Source organism: Cupressus sempervirens, chromosome 10 (genome assembly GCF_028749045.1).
Source record: "Cupressus sempervirens isolate cs-2001-9-10 chromosome 10, ASM2874904v1, whole genome shotgun sequence".
Lineage (NCBI taxonomy): Eukaryota > Viridiplantae > Streptophyta > Pinopsida > Cupressales > Cupressaceae > Cupressus > Cupressus sempervirens.
The window spans coordinates 13019401-13040674 of NC_143127.1; the positions used below are offsets into that span (position 1 = coordinate 13019401).

Sequence of the window (21274 nt, forward strand, 5' to 3'; positions counted from 1 at the left end):
ACAAGAAGTTCCGGACACGGTCAACGGGTGCAAGTTAAAAATTTATTGCACGCGGGGTAAGCCTTTGCCATCCAAAACTGTCAACGAGCAATAGTATTATATCTACTGTTCTTATAAAAAAAAAAAAAGAGTGAGAAAAGCACTGTATGGTCTCTTGGCCGTACGACATATGACTCTCCTGTCTGTACGGACTTGGCATGTACGATGCCTTGTGAAAAAGCAGAATGTACCATATGGTTGGATAATAAGGCAATATGAAGCGCAGGATGATAAAAGGACATTATTATTATAGAAGGCAATTGTTAAGGTCCTGAAGGCATATGGCTATATCACCGTACGACAACCTTGGTGAAGATTTTCTAGCGTTTTCATGTTCCAACTGAAAGCTACGGAGGCTAATAGCAAACGAAGACTAGCATTGTTCCAATCACGCTACACTCTGCATACCCGTGGCTGCCTATCCTACCGGTGTATCCATTCTGCGCTTGTTGAGGGTCATCAATGGTCATTTGAAAGCCGTCTAGACTATATATTGGAAGTATTGCTTTGAAGGGTTTGATCGGAGGGCACACGTAGCAAGAGTTACAGTGCTCTTAGGTCGAAATTGATGGTATGGTTGCACAGATCCTTTGTTTTGTATCAGGCGGCATGATTTTTTCACACAGATTTTCTTCAAAGCCGGGTAAGCATGAAGTGATGGCGTGAGGACTTCTACAAAGGCGTAGGAGAGACATTGCAAGGCATCAAGGCAAGTAAACCATCTGCTGGCATGTATCCATACCCAACTTGAATACAAAGAACTTGACAATGAGACAGAAGTTCCCTCTCATGCACGAGTTCCATCAGAATTGAGGAAAAAAAAAAAATATTATGCAAGCCGTTTGGACAAAAAGCTACACAAGCCCAACTGGCACAACAAATCAAGGAAAAACCACAAACCATTAAAAAATATGTGTCAGGAAAAGCAATTTCCAATCGGCAGGTCATTGTAAAACTGGAACGAATACTTGGGGCAAAATTGCGTGGTGGAAAGAAGCGACCCATCATCAGCTTTCTTGTAGAGTCAGAGCTACACGTTTTCATTTGTTATAACTGTACAGAGATAAGGGAATCCGTACGACTGTACGGTGGGCACAGGAAGGATAATAAGCATCCGCACTCACGTTAAGAAGGGAATTTGTGCAAGCCATACGGACAAGTAACTAAATTAACGACTTTCTTTTCAGCAAAAGGGATAGTATGCAATCAGCCGGTAAGAGAGCTTGGAGGAAGCACCTCGAGCAGGATTCAACCATGAATCAAGATGTGTAGGCAGGACCCTCTCAGGCAAAACCGCGAGGAAAGGACAAAGGCAAACACAGGGCAAAAGTGCAGAATCAGTTTGATGTGCAGACAACGCCACGGACGGTAGTCTTTGAAGGATTGAATGGTTGGGATTGTCGAAAATGGTGGGATGAACACCAGATACTCAACTGGTTAAAGCAAGCATTAGGAAGGCGCAGGTGGAGTGGGCTATCCGGATGCCACTGTTCTATATTCGGGATTTTGAGGGCGTCTTGTAGCCGATGATTGAGGCTTATGACAGGCATTCTCGGAAATGCTCAATTCCATATCTGGGGTATGACATCGTGGTATCTTTTCGGCCAACTGATTTCATGAGAGTATTTGGTATACCACGAGTGGCGCAAGGTGGAGCCAAGATTGATGGTAAACCCAAAAAGATGAGCAAGGAGATGAAGTTGCAGCTGATACGGATGGTGTGTAATGACGAGGTGCAAAAGCACATCGATACCCTCATGGATGCTTCGAAGAAAAGAGGACTGCGGAAGTCTGAGATTCGCGAAGGACATTGGAAGTGCTTAATGGATGTGGTGAAAAGCAGGCTTACAGGATCCAGTAGGGCATCTGACATTTCCTTCCCCTTGATCAGTATGATGAATGGAATCATGAACGGAAAGGTCTATGATTGGGCTTCATTGTTAGCCACGCGCATGGAGGAGTTCATGACCCTACAACACAAAACATTCTATATGCCGCACTACGCCATCAAACTCTTTTTGAAGCCATGGCCAAGACGATACCCCATGAGCAGTTGGAAGTTAAGCCGAGTCCGGCAGCACCTGGCGAGCCTCCGGTAATGCAATGGAAGCATTTGGATTCACCTACAATTCAGAAGAGCGTGGGCCAGAAGAGGACACGACAAGAGATGGAGGAATCAGGTAACACAAATAGTGGCCGTCAGGACACATCTTGCAACGAGGATGACGACTCTGAGGGTATGGAGGTGGAATAGGAGGAGGAAGAAGATGAGGAGGGTAGCGTAGTTTCAACAGTCCCACTTCGCTTCCCGCGACAGTTGATAGTTGCACCTTTGACTACTACTTCAGCTCCGGTAAGTTCAGCATCACACATACACACTATGGCAGATGTTCACATCCCAGGGTTTGGTCAGTTCCGGTGTTCAATGGTGATGACCCCGATCACTCTACATCCTACATCACAAACAGCAGTAGCACCTGTGCAACCATCAGTGCGCCAGCGGACAGCATCACTTGTAGCCACGAGTACGCAGCCAGTAGTTCAGGAACCAGCTCCCATACCTGTAGTAGAGAGTTTGGCTCAGCCACTTCTTGTGGCGAAGCTAGTGACAGAGGAAAGAGTCAGTGAGGGAGGCACGCAGGAGCAGGTTCGGCTGGAGGTGATTGGGTCAGATGCAGTAGTCACTGTAGCAGACACTCTGTTGGGTGAGGATCAGGGTGCTCATTCCAGTATTCCTGTAGCGACACCTTAGGTGCTAGCAACAAGTGTAGCAAGCCGGGCGAGTGAGTACCTGAGGCGCTGACTACTTGTCCCTGTCACTAGAAGTCATTCCATTCAGTCTCCCATGAGAGAGCACATGCCCTTGGAGGCCAATTGATCCAACAACGAGATAGTCGAGATACCGGCATCACCGAGGTGGAGGATCACAGTGCAGCAGCAACCGAGAAAGTGGCTACAGGAACGCAGGCGTCAGATCCTCTACTAGCAGAGGCAGAGGACATGGATATTCATATTGCCTGGCTGTCATTGTAGAGCAGAGCAAGTCCATAGCAGAGATGGTGCTGATAGAGCGAAGAAGGGTAGAGGTTGGACAGAAGGCTTGGGAGACGGTAGAGAAGGCTCGGGAGGAGATGGCCGACCGACTTACCACCCAGCAGATTGCATGGGAAGCAGAGCGGACAGCCCTGTTAGCACAGCTCGAGGAGAGTGCACGAGGGAAACAGTAGGCAGAACAACAGTTAGCCACAGTGGAGCAGCAACTAGCAACAACCGAGCAGCGATTGGCAGCAACACTTCAGGAGAAAGACTCAGCGCAGCAGGCTCACGATCAGAAGGAAGCTGAGTGTCAGGAGGTTGCATTGATGCTGAAGGAAATGGTGGAGGAGAACTCACAGATTAGAGCTGATTTGTAGATACGAATAGATCAGGTGTATCAGCTTCGACGCAGCCGGTTTTCATAGTCAGAGACTCAGCCTTCGGCTTCATGATGTATAAATCCATGTTCTTTTTGTTTTATAAATAATGTAGTTAGTGTGGGTTTTTTTTGTTGTCTTGTCGTCGAGAGACTACTTTTCTTTTTGGGGGAGATGATGTCGTCAGGAAACAGTGTATCGGGATGTTCTCGATGGGGTATCGGGAGGTTCCCGACGGTGTATCAGGATGTTCCTGGCGGGGTATCAGGAGGTTCCCAACAGTGTATCAGGATGTTCCTGACAGTGTATCGAGAGGTTCTCGACGGTGTATCAGGATGATCTCGATGGGGTATCAGGAGGTTCCCGACAGTGTATTAGGAGGTTCCTGACGAGGTATTGGGAGGTTTCCGTCAGTGTATCGGTATGTATGCCATCAGGCCGACAGGTATCGGGATGTATTTGGAAGGTTCTATTATTGTAGTTGACATGTTGTATGTGGCCGACGGATACCTTCGAGAAGGTTCCTCGGACAAAATTTATATCTCCCTTCGGGATCATTGTAATCATTATCAGATCAGAACTGAATGTAATATCTTGGCGTATGCGAATATAATCGAAGGAGTTCTGCTATTCTTATCTATTATTCTGTTCTATTATCTGTATGCATTGTTTCTTTACCCAGTACGGTAAACAAGCCAATGAGCCAATGACTAAATAAGTCTAATTGGCAACCTCTCCCACCCTCCTATTGATGCGGTAAGGTCCGTAGAATGTGGGCTTAAGTTTCTCTGATCCACTTTTCTTCAAGGAGCTTTGTCTATATGGCTGTAGAGGAAGGAAAACCCTGGCACCCAAGTCAAAACTCCGCTTAGTACGATGCCAGTTAGCATATAACTTCTGCTAGTTCTGGGCCTGCTGAATATTATCCCTGAGAGCTCTGAGGATGTCCTATTGATCTGAAATCCAATCGTTCCCCAATGCCTAAGTAAATCTAATTGGCCAATGAGCCAATGACTAAATAAATCTAATTGGTCAATGAGCCAATAACTAAATAAATCTAATTGGCCAATGAGCCAATGACTAAATAAATCTAATTGGCCAATGAGCCAATAACTAAATAAATCTAATTGCATTCACGTAGGGGCATGACCCTTACGTGGCTCATGAGCAAGCATCCTAAATGAATAAATAAATTTGAACAAAATATAGTTTGTAAATTGAATTCACTTGACTTTTTTCTGTAATTGCCTTGGCTGGAATTCACTTCTCACTAGTTCTTGCGCGCTTGATCATTCGCTAGTCTGATTTGGGAATGAAAAATTTCGCATGATCTTTAAATGATTTATGTCTTTTTTTTAAACTTATAACCTCAACTTCGTTGAAATACCGATGGTGCCATCACAATTTCAATGGTGTTGGGGATACTTAAAATTAAATGGCAAATTCACATTGAAATCCCTTTGCCGTCGCAAATTGGTATCGGAAAACAACGCCTAATGTTGTAGGGAGATCTCTCTATTATAATCTATATGTTTTGGATTGTTGGGTTGATATTTTGTAAATGACATTTTTTAGAACTTTTATTACAAAATAAGGGTTCCAGGCACAACGTATGAGGCAAAGTCTCTCCTACCTTAAAGGGAAGGCTCCCCCTTCTCATTGTTACTTAGATCAATTCAAGGTAAAAAGGAAGTTGAGAGGATTTTTAAAAGGGTGTTACCAATATTCTTTCCTCTCTTTTCGAGAAAGAATCCAAATACTTATAAAACAGGCAATAGGGACAATAAAACAGGCAATACTCTATCTTGAATTGGAATAATGATAACAATAAACTCAAATCAACTCATAGATTGGTTGTAAGCATACCGGCTTAGATCTATGTCTAGTTCCTAAGTCATAAGGATGAATAGGTAGCTCATTGACTCCTAGGCAATCCTTCAAAGATGAGATTCTACTAATGGAGCACATAGACTTCCTCATGTGGATAATTTCTAATTCTAATTCCACCACCACCAATTGAGCACACAAACTTCCAAAAGCAGTGATTTCTAATTCTAATTCCACCTCCACCAATTGAGCACACAAACTTCCAAAAGCAGTGATTTCTAATTCTAATTCCACCTCCACCAATTGAGCACACAAACTTCCAAAAACAGTGATTCTAAATCTAATTTCAGCATCACCAATGAAGCACACAAACTTCCACATATAGTGATTTCTAAATTCTAAATCTCTATGTTATCTCAATCAAAGATTGAAAATAAGTATTCTATGGATGCTTTGAATATAGACAAGATTGCTCAAATTCAAGAAAGCAATACAAATTGTAGACACAACTTACAATTTACACTACCACAATTGTTCTCAGACACAACTTTGAAACAACTTGCTTCTTTTATTCGCTTCTCTTTGAAACTTCCACAAATAAATCATAGTTATACTTGCACAGATCTTGCAGAGTTTGCTTGCATATAAAAAGATGATATTTACGCTGGAAGGCACTCCCTTATATAAGGAAAGGAGTGAGAGAAAAGAGGAGAATAAGGGAGGAGAAACTCAACCACCTTGACTAAGCCAAAAAGGAAAGAAGACTTATTCAATTACATTGTTGAAGGCACGTGCAATTTGATTGCATGCAAATCAATTACATGCAACATGTCTTTTGAACTACAAGGAAAAAGCTGAGACAAACTAAAGCAAAATGATGAAAATGTTGAAGCTGTTGGGAGTTCCTGTATTCTGAGACACTGCATTCACTTTGATAATTATGGTGTTGCATTTTTTGATAGGCTCCTGATTCTCTTTGATGAATTGCAAATAGTCATTTGAAAACTTGATGTAATCAAGTTTTTTCTCATTCAACAAATGTTGTGAATTCTTCTTTGTTAGATTTGCACATTTTGGAGTTTCTAGCACTTTGAAAACCTTCTCAGTGATGTCCGGATGTAAACTTAGAACAACTTTCCCATAAACATCTATAACTGATTTTGTTTTTGAATTGAAGTGATAGACACATTCCCACACGAACTTAGGCTCTAGGGCAGTCATTGGGGAAGTGGAGATCAAATGAATATTGCTTCTTTTGATTCAAGGCATGTCTTCTTGTAAAAACCCTTAGCTGGTTATAGCTTAAATAACATTGATTTCTTTCACTAATTAGAAGTTTGGCATTTAATCAAACACTTGGCAGGCAGTGTCCATACTTTTGGATTGGACTCCCTAATATTTGAAAAGTTGTAATTTTCACAAACCCAAATTTCCACACTCAAGTAAACAAAGATAAGTTAATGATTTGATTTGACAAAGATAATGGCCAACCGTTATAATTGAAGTTCACCTCTCAGCTGATTTCAAACGGAATGCAATTAATTAATTGCCAAGAGCAATTTGATTTGCCAATTTATAGTTCTTCAATTCCACATTTACATGGCCAATTCTTCATTCCAAATTTATTTATATGTACTAATCAAAGTCATAAGCAACAACGGTAATTTAAATAACATTAAGAACCTGAAAGTGTAGTTCTATCACAAGCAGCTGCAAGTTAATTGCCTCCAAAGCATATGTACGTCGCTGAATAAATTTACTGCCCTTGCTCACCAAAATGCAGATGGTAATATTAAATGCTTGGCATGATACTGAAATTGCAGACCTTCATAGTTAATCACAAGACTCAAATAATGGTCACTGACTCGTAATGGATGAGCACAGGCTCCAGAGAATAGACAATTGCAGATGATGTGACCCTTCAGCTTGAAATGCAGACCCTCTATTTCAGATTGCAGCTCTTCCTGAACACCATGTGGGCTGCCAGCATGCAACACAGCCCTCAGAAAACATACAGCAGACCTTGAATTTCCCAATGCAGGTCCCCAACAGCAATATGCAGACCTGTAATGATGAACGCAGGCCCTAAACAATGCCCAACAATATAGAAGATACTCCAGAACTCCTCTGAAATGCAGATCAATTTCCTCTAATTGCAAATGGAAATGCAACCAAAACTACAAACAATTTCTCCCAGCCACAGTATGAACAGTAAGGAAAGTTTCTCAACTGCTGACATGCAACAATCAGCTACAGTAGTAATGAAGCCTCACCAACCACAGTATTTACAGCTATAGGCAGGTAATCACACTTCTCAGTATCAAACCCTTATACCTCAGCAAGGGCACTAAAAATCAGAACTTCAGAAAATAGCCACAAAGGCAACAAAAGCAAATAATTATCCAAGCATGTTTTTCCCAATGAAATGAGCTTGAATTTATGATGTCCAGGTTCCCTTTTGTTGCCAAACTATAACTTCACTCAAGAATCTTCACCACACAACATTAATTAGAAGCTTTCATTAGATTCTTTCACTTGACTTGGCTTAACTAATTAATAAATGGTACATTCCAATGATAATTCAACTCTCAACTTAAGTGAAATTATAAGTTTATAATAAGCCATTTAATAATTAATAATAATTTGGCTACTAAAAATATAATAACTCTCAAAATACTCATAATTTAAATAGGCTGTCTGAAATAGGAGTCATACCTATTATTTCTCCATGTGACCAAATGCACTTTTCAAAAATAGAAAGGGTCCATCTCAATCAACACCAACTTACCACATAGTAAGTACACAAAACTAAGCCCAAATGAAGTTCGATCTGAGCCAAACGAAGACCAACTTGTAGCTTACTGAGATGTGGAGAAGATAAGACTCTCCCAAGCCAATCCACTGCCACAGAAGACCCTCTATCTATAATAATTAGCCTACGAGGATCACAATAATAGGCTAATCCCTGAAAATCTAAATTGTTGACAAAATTGGGGACATTACACTTCTTGACAAGATGTCTCTATTCTTTGAAGGAATTCAGACATATCTATATGACCAACCTCTATATCCCTAATTCCATCATATGAGGATGAAACTTGGGATGGAGTGGTATGAGCCAATTCTTTGTTGCATGGTTCAAAATCTTGTTCTCTGCCACTTATCGACGAGGTAAAAAAAATTATCGACAAATATTGGAGATAAATCGGCAACTTCTCAGGAAAATATCCAGAATTTCAAAAATGACTTGAAATTAATTAGAAATGCATTTCTTTTGAAAAATTCAGTAAGGATATGCATCTAATGAGTTAGTAAATGAGTAAACAAACCAAACTATATATATATGTGTGTGTGTGTGTGTAACAAAACTGCATCCTCATGTGGAATGCCATTGGGTGGTAGCCATATTCAGAGACTCCAAACTGTAAAGAAAACTAGAAATAGGTTGAAAAAGTGCACTTTGTTTGTCGTACAGGTAGAGAAATCAATGCATACAGATAATGAACATGAATAGCAGAATAATATTTGCAATAGTAGATGAATGATGATTTACAACGATCCCAGACGGGATATAAATACTACCGCTGAACCTTCCCGAAGGAGTCCGTCGGCCACAAATATTCTATCCGCTACAAACTCTTTACTGACGATGTTGGCTACAGAATACACAAACACCGCCGAACATCACCCCGTCGGCTACAGAATACAGAAACACCGCCGGACAGCATTCCGTCGGCTATAGAAACACTGTCGGAACCATCCAGTCGGCTGACACCATCCCCCCTGAAAAGAAAAGTCGTCTCCGGACGACAATTACAACATATCTGAGACAAATTAACAACACTGCCACATCACTTCTACATTCATCCCGTTACATCTGTAGCCTTTGCTAACACAATTACTGCCATATCTGAGAAAAATCTGCTTCTGTCACATCACTTCCACATTCATCCCATTACATCTGTAGCCTCTGCTAACACAATACTGTCTCCTCAAGCTGACCTTGATCGCCACTTGTGCTGCTTTCTCTGTTTTCAATTCCACGGTACCCTGAGCCAAGTGTCGCTGCACTGCCTCCAACTGGATGATTAGCTCCTCCCGAGCTCTCTACGCATCCACCAAGATAGCCTCCCAGCCAACACCTACTCCAAGTGCCTCTGGTACACAGAAAGTCCATGCCTGCAGTAACTTCAACTCTTCTCCACTGGTCAGACTCCCACGACTGATATCTGCCATGACTGGGGGTCCAGGGGGCAACGCCCTCGGCGGGGTCGAGGGGCAGCGCCCTTGCGGGGTTCTAGGTCAGCGCCGCGGGTGCGCTCCTTGTCACAGTACAGGGCAGGATCGAGGGGCAGCGCCCCTCGCCGCCAAGACCAAATTAACACTCCAGAATCCACATAAAAATGCACGGAACACACTGTTTTTGCCATTTTCTGCCAATTCTAGACTCTTTTTGGTAACCATTGCTGCTTCCCCTTCCCTTTGGCATCATCTGTTACTCATTCCGAACAACTTGGTCGTCTTTTTTTTTTTTTTTTTTTTGGTAAATTTAGAAAACCCCGCACACCCATCTTCTACACAAACTCAAACAATCTCTCCTCCGAGACCTCTAGCGGGATAGTCCGCAAACATCTGCCGCGGGACAACTACCCGTGGGACATGTCCGCGGGAGCCACCCATGGGACAGTCCGTGGACCTCTGTCACAGGATAGTCTGCGGGGACTACCCACGGGACGTGTCTGCGGAACAGTCCGCGGACAGCTACCTGCGGGACAAGTCCGCGGGAGCCACCCGCGGGACATGTCCGGGGGACTACTCGCGGGACAGTCCGCGGACCTCTGCCGTGGGACGTCCGCGGACACCTGCATCTGCTCGCGGGACTATTACTAACTTTTTTTTTTTTTTTTTTTTTTTCATTTTTTTTTGTTGTTTTTCAAATTTTTTTTTTTGTTTTGTTTGACAAAAATAAAGTAAAATTAAAAGACAACACCTCAATTTTGCCTCCAGGTGTCGCCATTCTGCAACGACGACGACAGGGAATCATTTGATCATTCTGTGACGGTGACGACATTTTCCTGGCATGGTAGGATTCGTTGATTGCGTGAGGTACCTCTTGCCCGTCCAATGTTCCCAACTTTACCACTCGATTGTCGCCGACCTCCCGGATTTGATATGGTCCAAGCCATCTGGCCTTAAACTTTTCCACTTTGATTTCATTCTGACTGTCGTACGGCTTACGTTTGTTGTGTGCCACCTCCATCGCCCAATGTGCCTGCGGTCGTCGCGCAACTAGATTATTTCCTTTCTGTCGGTGCCCTTCCACTAATTTTATGCTGCGGTGTAACCTTTTCTTTCCACAAATATTCTATCCGCTACAAACTATTTACTGACGACGTCGGCTACAGAATACAGAAACACCGCCGAACATCACCCTGTCGGCTACAAAATACAGAAACACTGCCGGACATCATTCCGTCGGCTACGGAAACACCGCCGGAACCATCCAGTCGGCTGACACACTTAAGTGATTTAATTAATTAACACATTTAAAAGTGATCTAAGTTATAAACATCAAAAAATGCAACTTAATAACAAAATAAAAGGTTCAAAGTTTAAAATAGGCAATTGGGGTTCTAAAGTCCGAATACACATCCACTTAAACCTTAATATCTTTTGATTTACAACCCCAATTTAATTCCTAAGATAGCTCGAAACAAACGTGTGACCAAAAGAGAGGGATTGAATGAAACATAAATCAAAACAAACACACCAAATGCAAAAAGGGACTTTGAAGGCATCCAAAATCAATTATATGCTACTAAATTTGGTAATTCTAATAAAGCTCTCACAAAGAAAGGCAACTTGACGAGAACCTTTAGTAAAAGGATCCACAATATGAATTAGGAAGGATTAATTGACCAATTTTCACAAATCATATAGCGAATCAACTTTCGAAACTTTAAATTGTCAAAGTTTCACAGTGTTGCCTTCATTTTGTGATTATGAAATGCAGGACAACATGGATATGATTTACAAGTTACATAAATACATTCTCCTATGAAGGAACATGTGTTTTGAGGTTGGACGATGGTTCATTACTAATCTGAAGCTGTTTGTGGAAGCCTGGAGGTGACTGCTTCTAGCTCTGACCTGCCAACATGTACTCTGTAATAAACCTAAAGTTAATTTTCAGCTAGTGCTTACAATAAAAATAATAATCCAGCCAGTGGATGTTTTAAATATTTTAATTTACCGCTGTTTAGTACATGTGTGTATTATTGCAAATATTTCTATTGAATTGCACAAAAAATAGGGTGGTTATTACAATGGTATCTGAGCAGTGTATGCAGTCATCCTGGAGGGGTTTGTGCTTAGACCTTGGCCTTTCCAAAACTTCATACAAGATAAGTTGTGTTTGCCTTTTCTTCTGCTGTTACATAAACTCAAACAAGCTTAAAATCTCTTTTGGACTTGATTTATTCTCTCTTAAGCATGATTGCTGGAGATAAATAAATCACAGTACAACTACCTGAAAAACATGGAATAGGAAAGTATAGATGAACCAGGAAACACCATGTGACTTGTGTAGTCTATTGAGAGTGGTAGATTATTTCAGATACTTTTACAAAATCTCTTCAACAGTGGATAGAAGATGCTGATATAATGTTTTCTGGTGATGTAGGACTAGTATTGTATGGCCTGCATAAAGAGAGGTGTATGGCCTAATCAAGGCTGGAAGTGACTGATAATATCCTCAAATGCTTTGGTATGATCTAATGCCGCTTACCACATAAATGGCCACTTGTAGAAGGATGCAAGACTTCAATGGAATGATTTTTTTATTGAGATCATACAATTGTTCCTGCAAATGTTACAACTCTACAAATGACATTAAGGGACCCCGACATTACAGTTATATTTAAAAATACTGTACCAACACTGGTGACATTGGCAATAATACACAATTCTGAAAATTCTGAAACATCCATTAAATCACTTTGTGACACTATGCAAACCTCCAAAATATCTTAAAATCCTCCACAAATTAGCACTCTTGTGATTGCTGAATGGAATCACCCAGGTTGGAAGCAGGGTTTAACATCCTTGTTCCCTATAGAATGTAATATTCCAAACTGGGATATCATCTCAAATCTGATTTTTAAAATTTTTTTTGCATGTTTGACATCATTTTGCCACACACTGTACATGCAAGTTCTGATACAACTGTAATGAGCCCTGCTGGCTCAATCTCTAATCGCGCCGACAATTGACAAGTTTTGGATTTTTTTGCAATGTTTGAATTTATCAACGTATTTATAAGGTGAGTTTTTGCAAATGCATGGAAAATTTATTTTAAAACTCTAGCAATCCCAATAGAGATTACTTGTTCCATTTATTGCAAATTCCATTACATAATAATGTCTAATACAAAATCTGAAATAATTCTGCATCCAAAATGGAACCTGGAAATTAAGCCAGTCCTTACAACTTCTGTTCACAACCATCAAAGGCAGCTGCCGCCAATACTGAATGATATAGGAGCATTATTACTAATCAGCTTGGCCAAAGAAAGCCCAAATGCTAGCTTCTGGAGGAACCACACCTATCTGATTACTTCAAACCCAGGTCTTTCAGAATGCTGCAATCTGCATTAATGAAATTTTCGAACCTCTGCAAATTGTTCTGGAAAATATTAATCATTCAAATCCCAATTTTCTGCAAATAATTAAATTGATCTCGGCCTTCGGATAAGACCAGCATCTGACATAATTCATTGGTGTTTCACCAATTTACTATGCTGAAAAGACTTGGAAGAATTCACAATTCTTCAAGCTCAGAATCTGAAGCCTTGTTTCGACAACTTCTCCACACACACAAGCAAAATGTACAACTCATGAATGAATTCCCTCTCTCCTCCATTGACTTTTTGTAATTCACAAAAAGAAATTGATCATGGCTTCTTCAATATGCTTCTCACGACTTATAAGATACTTCGCTTTTGTTGCACTTGCTTTTTGATGTATTTGAAATATAATATTTAATTGTATTTCCCTCCATTTGGCACACAACAAGGTAACATAAAATATATTTTAATAATCAGTTATACCTCCCTTTAAATTGACACTTTACATTATTCCTCATATGCACTTAATAATTCGACTTTATAATCATTACATAACCTCTTTCAATAATAAAGTCAAATCACATCTAATGATGTGCACTTTTTTAATTAATAAATAATAAAGTAATACTGATTTAAGTAAATTAAAAAGTCATAACTCCAAGGTACTCATTATGTCTCGATTCTATCAGAACCAGGAGGTAGCCACTATATTCACTACTAACTAGGGTGCCTGACTAAAAATAGCACTGAGCATAAATATACTCACTATAAATAGTAAGTCCCTCAAAGTGAGCCAATTGACAAATGAGTCAATCACCGTGCATACCATGAATCCGGGTGCCCCTACTAGATATAGAAACTCCTCAACAATGACTTATTATAAGTTGTAAGTCTCTGAATAACTACTCGTGTTATCAAATACTGAATCTGAATGTTGCCACTAACTTGTGCAGGCGTCCAACTAAAGATAGAAAACCCGACTTTTCCAAAATACTCACTATAAATAGTGTGCCAATATGACTCAAACAAAGAAAAATCTTGACATTATTGACCTCTAGAGTGGGAATACAGCCTCTGGATCAACCAACTGTGAGCCTCTATCCACCAGAGTTAGCCTACGAGGGCCAATGATAGGCTAAACTAAACAAACTTTGATGCTAATAAAAATGGGGACATTGTATAGAATCCAAGAGGGTTCTCATCCTCTCAACCTCAAACAAGTCAAGGGTTTTCATCCTTGAATGCCCTAGATTGAACCAAATTTAGAAATTCATTTCAAGTAATAACCTCCATGATCTCCAAAGAGGATAGGCACCTCCTTGATATACCTTTGTGAACTAGGCCAAGGGGTTCTAAATTTCCTTGGTACTATTTAAAAATAGTTTTGATTCTATTTTATTTTATTTTAAAGTTTTGTTTAACCGAAGTATTTAAAAAATGCTTTTATTTATTTCTAGTGTTTGAAGACATGTTTTATTTTAATTATAATAATATTATTAATTTGCCCTAAAAAACTAAAGATTATTGGACTTAACTGTTAGTTTATGAGGATCGCTTGTAGATGTAATAACACTGCCTTCTTGGTATGTGTGTTCCAAGTGCATCAATCTCTAATTTATAATGAGCAAACACTATGAAGAGACATGTCCCTTTATGGGATATGTGTAATGTCCCCTTTTTGACAGGGACCAGCTACTTATTTTATTTTAGCCTTTATTTTCCCTGGAGGCTAAAAAGGAAGAAATAAGGGGGAAAAGATATATTAAATTAATTACTTATAAGGTTACTAAACAATGAAATATTGAAAAGTAACTTTATATTTAATTGATTTAATATTAAAGTGACTAACATAATAAATAATTAACCTTATAAGTACTTAATTTAATATATCTTTTCCCCCTTATTTCTTCCTTTTTAGCCTCTGGGGAAAATAAAGGCTAAAATAAAATAAGTAGCTGGTGCCTGTCAAAAAGGGGACATTACAATATGTCTATTCGATAATTAGATTTTAATATAATAACAAATAATAATTTATTATTTAACTAATATATAGATATATATTATATCTCATACATATGTATAATAGATATATATATTTGCACTTTAGTCTCATAGTTTATCCTAATGAAGCTATCAAACATCAACACTCCCTCTTAGCTAGGGAGGATAAACACATGACCATATATTACTTTAATGTAATAAGAATATCTTTGATCAAATGATATTCAACATTTTTATATCACATTTGATATCATGAGTACTGGCCTCAAGAATATCAACATAACATTCACCAAAAACTTTGAGTAATGATATTAAGAGAAATGGCCTCCTGAATGTCGTCTCATATGACATTCACCACATACTCTTTGAGCAATGGCCTCTTGAATGTTGAGTTGCAAGTTATTCACAAAGTATTGTGAATAATGCCCTCTTGAATATCAAGTCGCATGATATTCACCAAGTAGTCTGTGTAATGGCCTTTTGAACATCAATTTGCATAACATTCACCATGTACTCAAAATGTTAATAAGGTATGTGCATACTCATTCTCATAATGCTTACCATATGAACAACCGTGGTTTGTTGAAGGAACTTAATCCACCGTGAAAGTTATCATCTATAGTGATCTGCTTAGACATCATAAGATGTCCATCACAATAGAAGGCCATGGTCTATTTAACGAACTTAATCCACCATGCAAAGTCTAATCTATCATGATCTGCATAGACATTGTAAGATATCCATTATAATAGAAAATTAAGTTATTGTAAGATTGTCACCAAACAATAACTTCTGCAATTACAAGTGTTAATCATTTGGAAGTTGTCACTTCCTCATGATGTACGCAGGGGGTAGGCCCATTAAAACCACACAACCATACACACGGACTTTCAAATTCGCTCTGACTATAAATCATTTGAGCTCTTCATCCAAAGTTGCCTTTGAAGAAGTGTCAAATTCTTAAGTCTGAAATCAATCTCCCTTTTCTTGTAATAACCTTCTCAGAAAAGATCAAGGCAAATAACTCTTATAGTGTATATTAAGAATGTCAACATTAATTAGAATGTCAGTAATTTAACTCATGCTATTTCTAACAACATAAATGATTATAACATCTCTCTTTATTTACAATAATAGAATTAAGATAACACAATACTTAATTTCTATATATATGACTTCCTTTTAGATGACATTATCCTAGAAATTCAATATTTATAATTTTAGAAATATTAACATCTTTTTCATAAACATGTTATTTGAATTTATACTTATTCCATTAAGTACATCATATTTACTTTTAATACCTTATTGAAATTCATCATTATCCTTACCAATGCATTTATCTACTTTTCTTTAAATCGTTTGTCCTTTGCTTTTACTTTCATTCTTCTTTATCACTTTGCTTATAATTTGATGGGTCCAGCTTACTTTTGAATATTCCCGCTACTTATAGCCTGTGTGTTGCTTTTATTATCAAACATCCTCTTCATTTTTTTTGAGTGGTGCCCACTTGTGTAAAGCACTTCCTCTTTTTTATTTGTTAGTGGTGGGTATCATCATTCTTTCATCTTCCAATACACTTGCAATAAATTCTATTTAACTCCATTTTTAGTAGAATCCATGTGGAAGTTAGTTACATGGTAAAGTGGGTTTTTTGCTATCGACAAGGGACACATTAATTACTACCACTTTCAACATAGGAACATATACATCTAAACTCTCTCACAATAGTGGGTTAGATGTATTGCCTATTATCTCCTTTGTTTTTATCTATTCTTTTTTTTTTCTTATCACAGTGACACTATTTCCTTAATCAACAATGTTGAATTTTCAGGCACATCATGCTTGAAACATCATTGTAGGCTCATTGTAATGTCCCCATTTTTGGCCAGTCTGTGCAATTGATAGAGTTAGCTCGTCATAGCGATCCTTGTGAGTTGATAGGGTGTTTTGGGGGTCTCAGTTGATTACTTGCTATTTTTAGTAAGTCTATTATGGGCAGTTGCTATTTTCGGCAACGCAATGGATGGCTTGGCACTTGGTCGTCACCTGCAGTTAATCAGGTTAATAATTGCATGAGCTCTTATTTATTATTCATTGAGTTGCATTATTATGATAATGTTTATATTATAATAATAATGACTTTAAGAGATATTTCTAAAAAGCAAGTTGGAAATTTTCTAGTGTTGAGTTCTTTTTGGGAAACTTCCATGATTTCTAGAGTGGAGTTTTATGGAAACTTTTGCTAATGAAAGCTTATAAATGAGAGCTCATTTCGTTGGGAAAGACACGCTTGATTATACATTTGTTTTTCTGTGCCTTTGTGGCTTTCTTGAGTCTGAATTGTGAGCCCTTGTTGAAGTATAAGGGTCTCTGAAGTTTTTGATGTTTGAAGTCACTACTGATGTATAGTGATTTCACTATCTAAATCTCCTATCTGTGTTTCCTGCGTCCGGGAGATTGTTCTGGTAATTTCATTGCAAATTGTGTTGTTATAAAGAATTTGTTGAGTCTCCTTACTGTATTCCTATGGCTTGGAAAATTTGTTACTTATTTTGGAAGTGTGGAGATTCTCGTTTTTACTGAGAGCTTGTATTGGAGATCTTGAAAGTGAAGGCTGCTTGTTTATTGTTGTAAGTCTATGTTTGTGTTGCTGGACATACTGATATTTGGAAGCTGCGAATCTCATTGTGTATTGGCAGACGTGGGTACAGTAAGAGGTGTTTTCTAAAGTGTGAAGATGACATAATTGTTAATGTCATCAGACTTTACACCTCTGCGTTGAGCTGTGATAGTAAGAATAAACTAGCACACTTTGCTTGGACCCTGCGGTTCATTGGTTGGTCACGAGTTTCAATAGTACATAGCCATGGGTGGGTGTGGGACGATTAACTGCATACGGAAGCAGATTGAAGCTCTGTTGGAGGCGTCACCATTACTATTGGAGGTGATTGTGCATCCACGTCGTAGCTGCAAACAGATACAAAGAGGGATGACCATTACCACAACGATCCAATTTAGGTTGAAGTTGCCATTTGGAATCGTATTAAGAATATATGTATGCAATTGCTCTGTCTTAACTTAATAAATTGGCAAATGATCTGCAACCTGGTGCCATTATTAAAACATATATTTCTGATTTGTGATTTTCATATCAAATGTAAAGAATCTCTTTCTAGTTATAGTCTGAATTTATAACATCATTTCAAACTTCTTGTAATTGTTATCTCTTATCAACTTGGGAAAATTCAAAATCAATTGGAGAACAAGTAAATATTGCAAAAAAGACTTTGTGCATTCATTTATCAAATTGGGAGTTGGTTAGGGTTTTTTACACTCATTGTGTAACATCACAGGCAATACTTTTGCACCCACTACATCGTTCAAAGTTAGGAAGGTTCGAACCCTCATTGTTGAGTGAATCTTATCGAGCTCCAGCTTTTGCAGTCACACCTAAGCGGTGAAAATAACGGGACGAAACTTTTAGGGTTGTTTTTGCCAGATGTGATGCAAGATTCACAAAAATTTTTTAGTAAGGATTGTCCATCTGGAGGATTATTTTATCTGAGAGAAGATTAGGGGATTGACCCTAGTCGTTCACCATCACCGATTGATGATCTTCTCAACCAACGAGTGTACTTGCTAGCATTAAATTTAATAACTTCTCTTCTAAGATCCAACGCTCAAGACTTCTCTCATTTGCATGGAAAATCGCTCGGAAATAATCCATTGTTTCCTCAAACTCTTTGGTGTAGGCAATAGGAATAACCAGGTTGGGACCATCACCCTGTGGAAGTGGTTGTGCGTCTCTCCATTCCTCCCTTTCACTTAAAGGAACACTCGTATCATCTTCATTGTTAGATTCCATTTTATCTAATTGATGATTTTATCAGATAGGCAACAAAAGAGAGAAAGACAGGTCGAATTGAATATTTGGTTTTATGCTTTTGCCATGGAAGCTTGGATGCCCTTGTAGCCTTTCCAATGCTTCCTTGAGTAGAGAACAAGCTGGTCTAGTTTCCTACTTGTTCTAGTAATTTCCATCTACAATTAGGCTCTAATACCATGTTAGTTTATGAGGATCGCTTGTAGATGTAATAGCACTGCCTCCTTGGTATGTGTGTTCCAATTGCAACAATCTCTAATATATAATGAGCAAAGGCTATGAAGAGACATGTCCCTTCATGGGACATGTCTATTCGATAATTATATATTAATATAATAACAAATAATAATATCTCTCTCTCTCTCTCTCTCACACACACACACACACACACACACACACACACACACACACACACAGACACACACATAGACATATATATGCACTTTAATCTTATGGTTTATCCAACTGAAGCTATCAAACATCAACTTTTATAATATCATTAAATATTTTAATTTACAAAAGATGATCGTGACAACGAATATTATTGGAACATAATAATATACATTATACATGGACTATAGTGACTACAATTATGTTCCAAAGTATCATATGGTGAGCATATGTAAGTATATCAAACACAATGTAAAGTTATTAAATCAAATCAATAGTACATAAACTGTTTGACAAAATGTTTATCCATTGAATTTTGAGAAAAGTGAAATTTTCTGGCATAAAAAATTGGCTTGGGGCAGTAAAAAGTGTTGGAGATTGTAGCTGAGCGAGAGATCTTTATCTCTGGGCATTAATACCATTATGCTCACCTTCAGTTGAAAAGGACGTTTATACTAATTGTAATATTAAATATTAACATGCATTGAGGCATGAAAATATGTAAAGTTGTATGGAAATTGAAGAGAGCTTCGGTTGGAATGTGAAGAGTCTCTCTATATGTTATATATATCGCATCAAGCGAAAGAAATTGTACACCTGAATTTTATTATCAATAAAATGATCTTTTGGTGTGGGGCTGGGTTTTTCTCTTCATTCCAAAAGGGTTTTCCCGCAGTAATTTCTTGTGTTGTTTGTATCTATCTTGTTCTTCATTGTTGTTGTTTATCTTGATTTCTGGGCCTAATCCAACAAGAGTAAATTAAAGCAATCCATCAAATTTACCAAAGGCAACTGCAGAGTGACTGCTTATCACAACTCACATATGTAGTTGTGTGCATATGCAACATGCATTTGTATTAGGAGCTAATAAATACAGTTTGAGTATGCAGTGTTCATTGAAATAACTTAAGTTCACAGTTTACTGAATCCTTATATGTTGTGAAATTTGGAGCGTCTGTCATATGTTATTGATTTTGAAAGAAATATATCAGAGCATATAATAATCATATTTTCATTACTTATTTGATTACTCTAAATTGTGTCTTGAGATAGAACATGTTATTTTCATGATTTACTAAATAATAATACTCAGTTTTGTGTTGATTTGCTAGTTTCAGGACTCGTTAATTAATCATACCTTGTCCTGTGTTGATTGAGGAACAGGAATATTTTGTAGATGAACTTGGAGTTCTATCTCCTACTCAAATGCAAGTTGATGAATTATATGCTGGTGAGGTGAGAATATACAGTTTTTAAATCAATGAAAACAAATAGTTGTATTTCTTTAATATTATATTTTACATTCTATTCAAATTATGACCATCTTAAGTTATTGCTGTTTCTTACAAGGTTCATTTTATTAAGAGATTTTTTCTGTTTATGACAATAACTTGGTTGAAAAGGTATAAAAGTGAACCTTTCAAGAAATTATATGAATTTAAGATGTGATAACCACTTGATTAAATGTATGTAAATTAGAAAATCTTTTTGAATTCACAAATTATCTAATTCATACTACGTTTACATAATTATTACTTATTCTATTGGTTTTTTTGCAATAATGGTATTGTCTGTACAAACAAGTGTTTTAAGGTCTGATGTTGATGTATTCTGTAAATCACCCTTATCTGCATTTTATATTTTTTAAACCTTTACAATATACCATCATTGCTTGTAGGGCATATTTATGCAGTTGCAGACGTTTTTGCAGATAGAAAAAAAGGCTACATTTTCATTCACCTCCTGTGATATTTCCTGTCCTAGCTCCATCTTCAAGATATTCTTAGCAGGGAGGACCACATGATGAGTAGGCAACGATTTGAGAGGGATTTTTCCTTCATTTTTGTGAAATGGCTTCTTCCTATTTGATCTTGCCAGAAGCCAACAAATCCTATGCATATTGGAAGCAATTCTTGCCTTCTTTGGATGATTTCCTGACTTATCCCCAAGTCTAGTATACTCCCAACCTTATGAACTAAGGGCAGATGATACCCTTGATGCTGTAGCAACCTAAAGAAATCCCTTCATGGGGTGCCTCCAATCACCCACATGTCCACTAGTTGTAGGCAATGAGTTTCGCTTGGAAACAGACAG

At 38.2% G+C, this 21274-nt stretch overlaps 1 protein-coding gene across 2 annotated transcripts in view; it reads left to right on the forward strand.

Moving 5' to 3' along the window:
- The window catches only part of LOC149532320 (Small GTP-binding protein), a 317802-nt gene that overhangs the window by 100452 nt on the left and 196076 nt on the right, over positions 1–21274 (forward strand). For both annotated transcript variants that reach the window (XM_089807649.1, XM_089807650.1), the window contains exon 10: positions 20345–20416. In XM_089807649.1, the coding sequence (XP_089663775.1) occupies positions 20345–20416 (72 nt within the window). The remainder of the gene's footprint in view (positions 1–20344; positions 20417–21274) is intronic.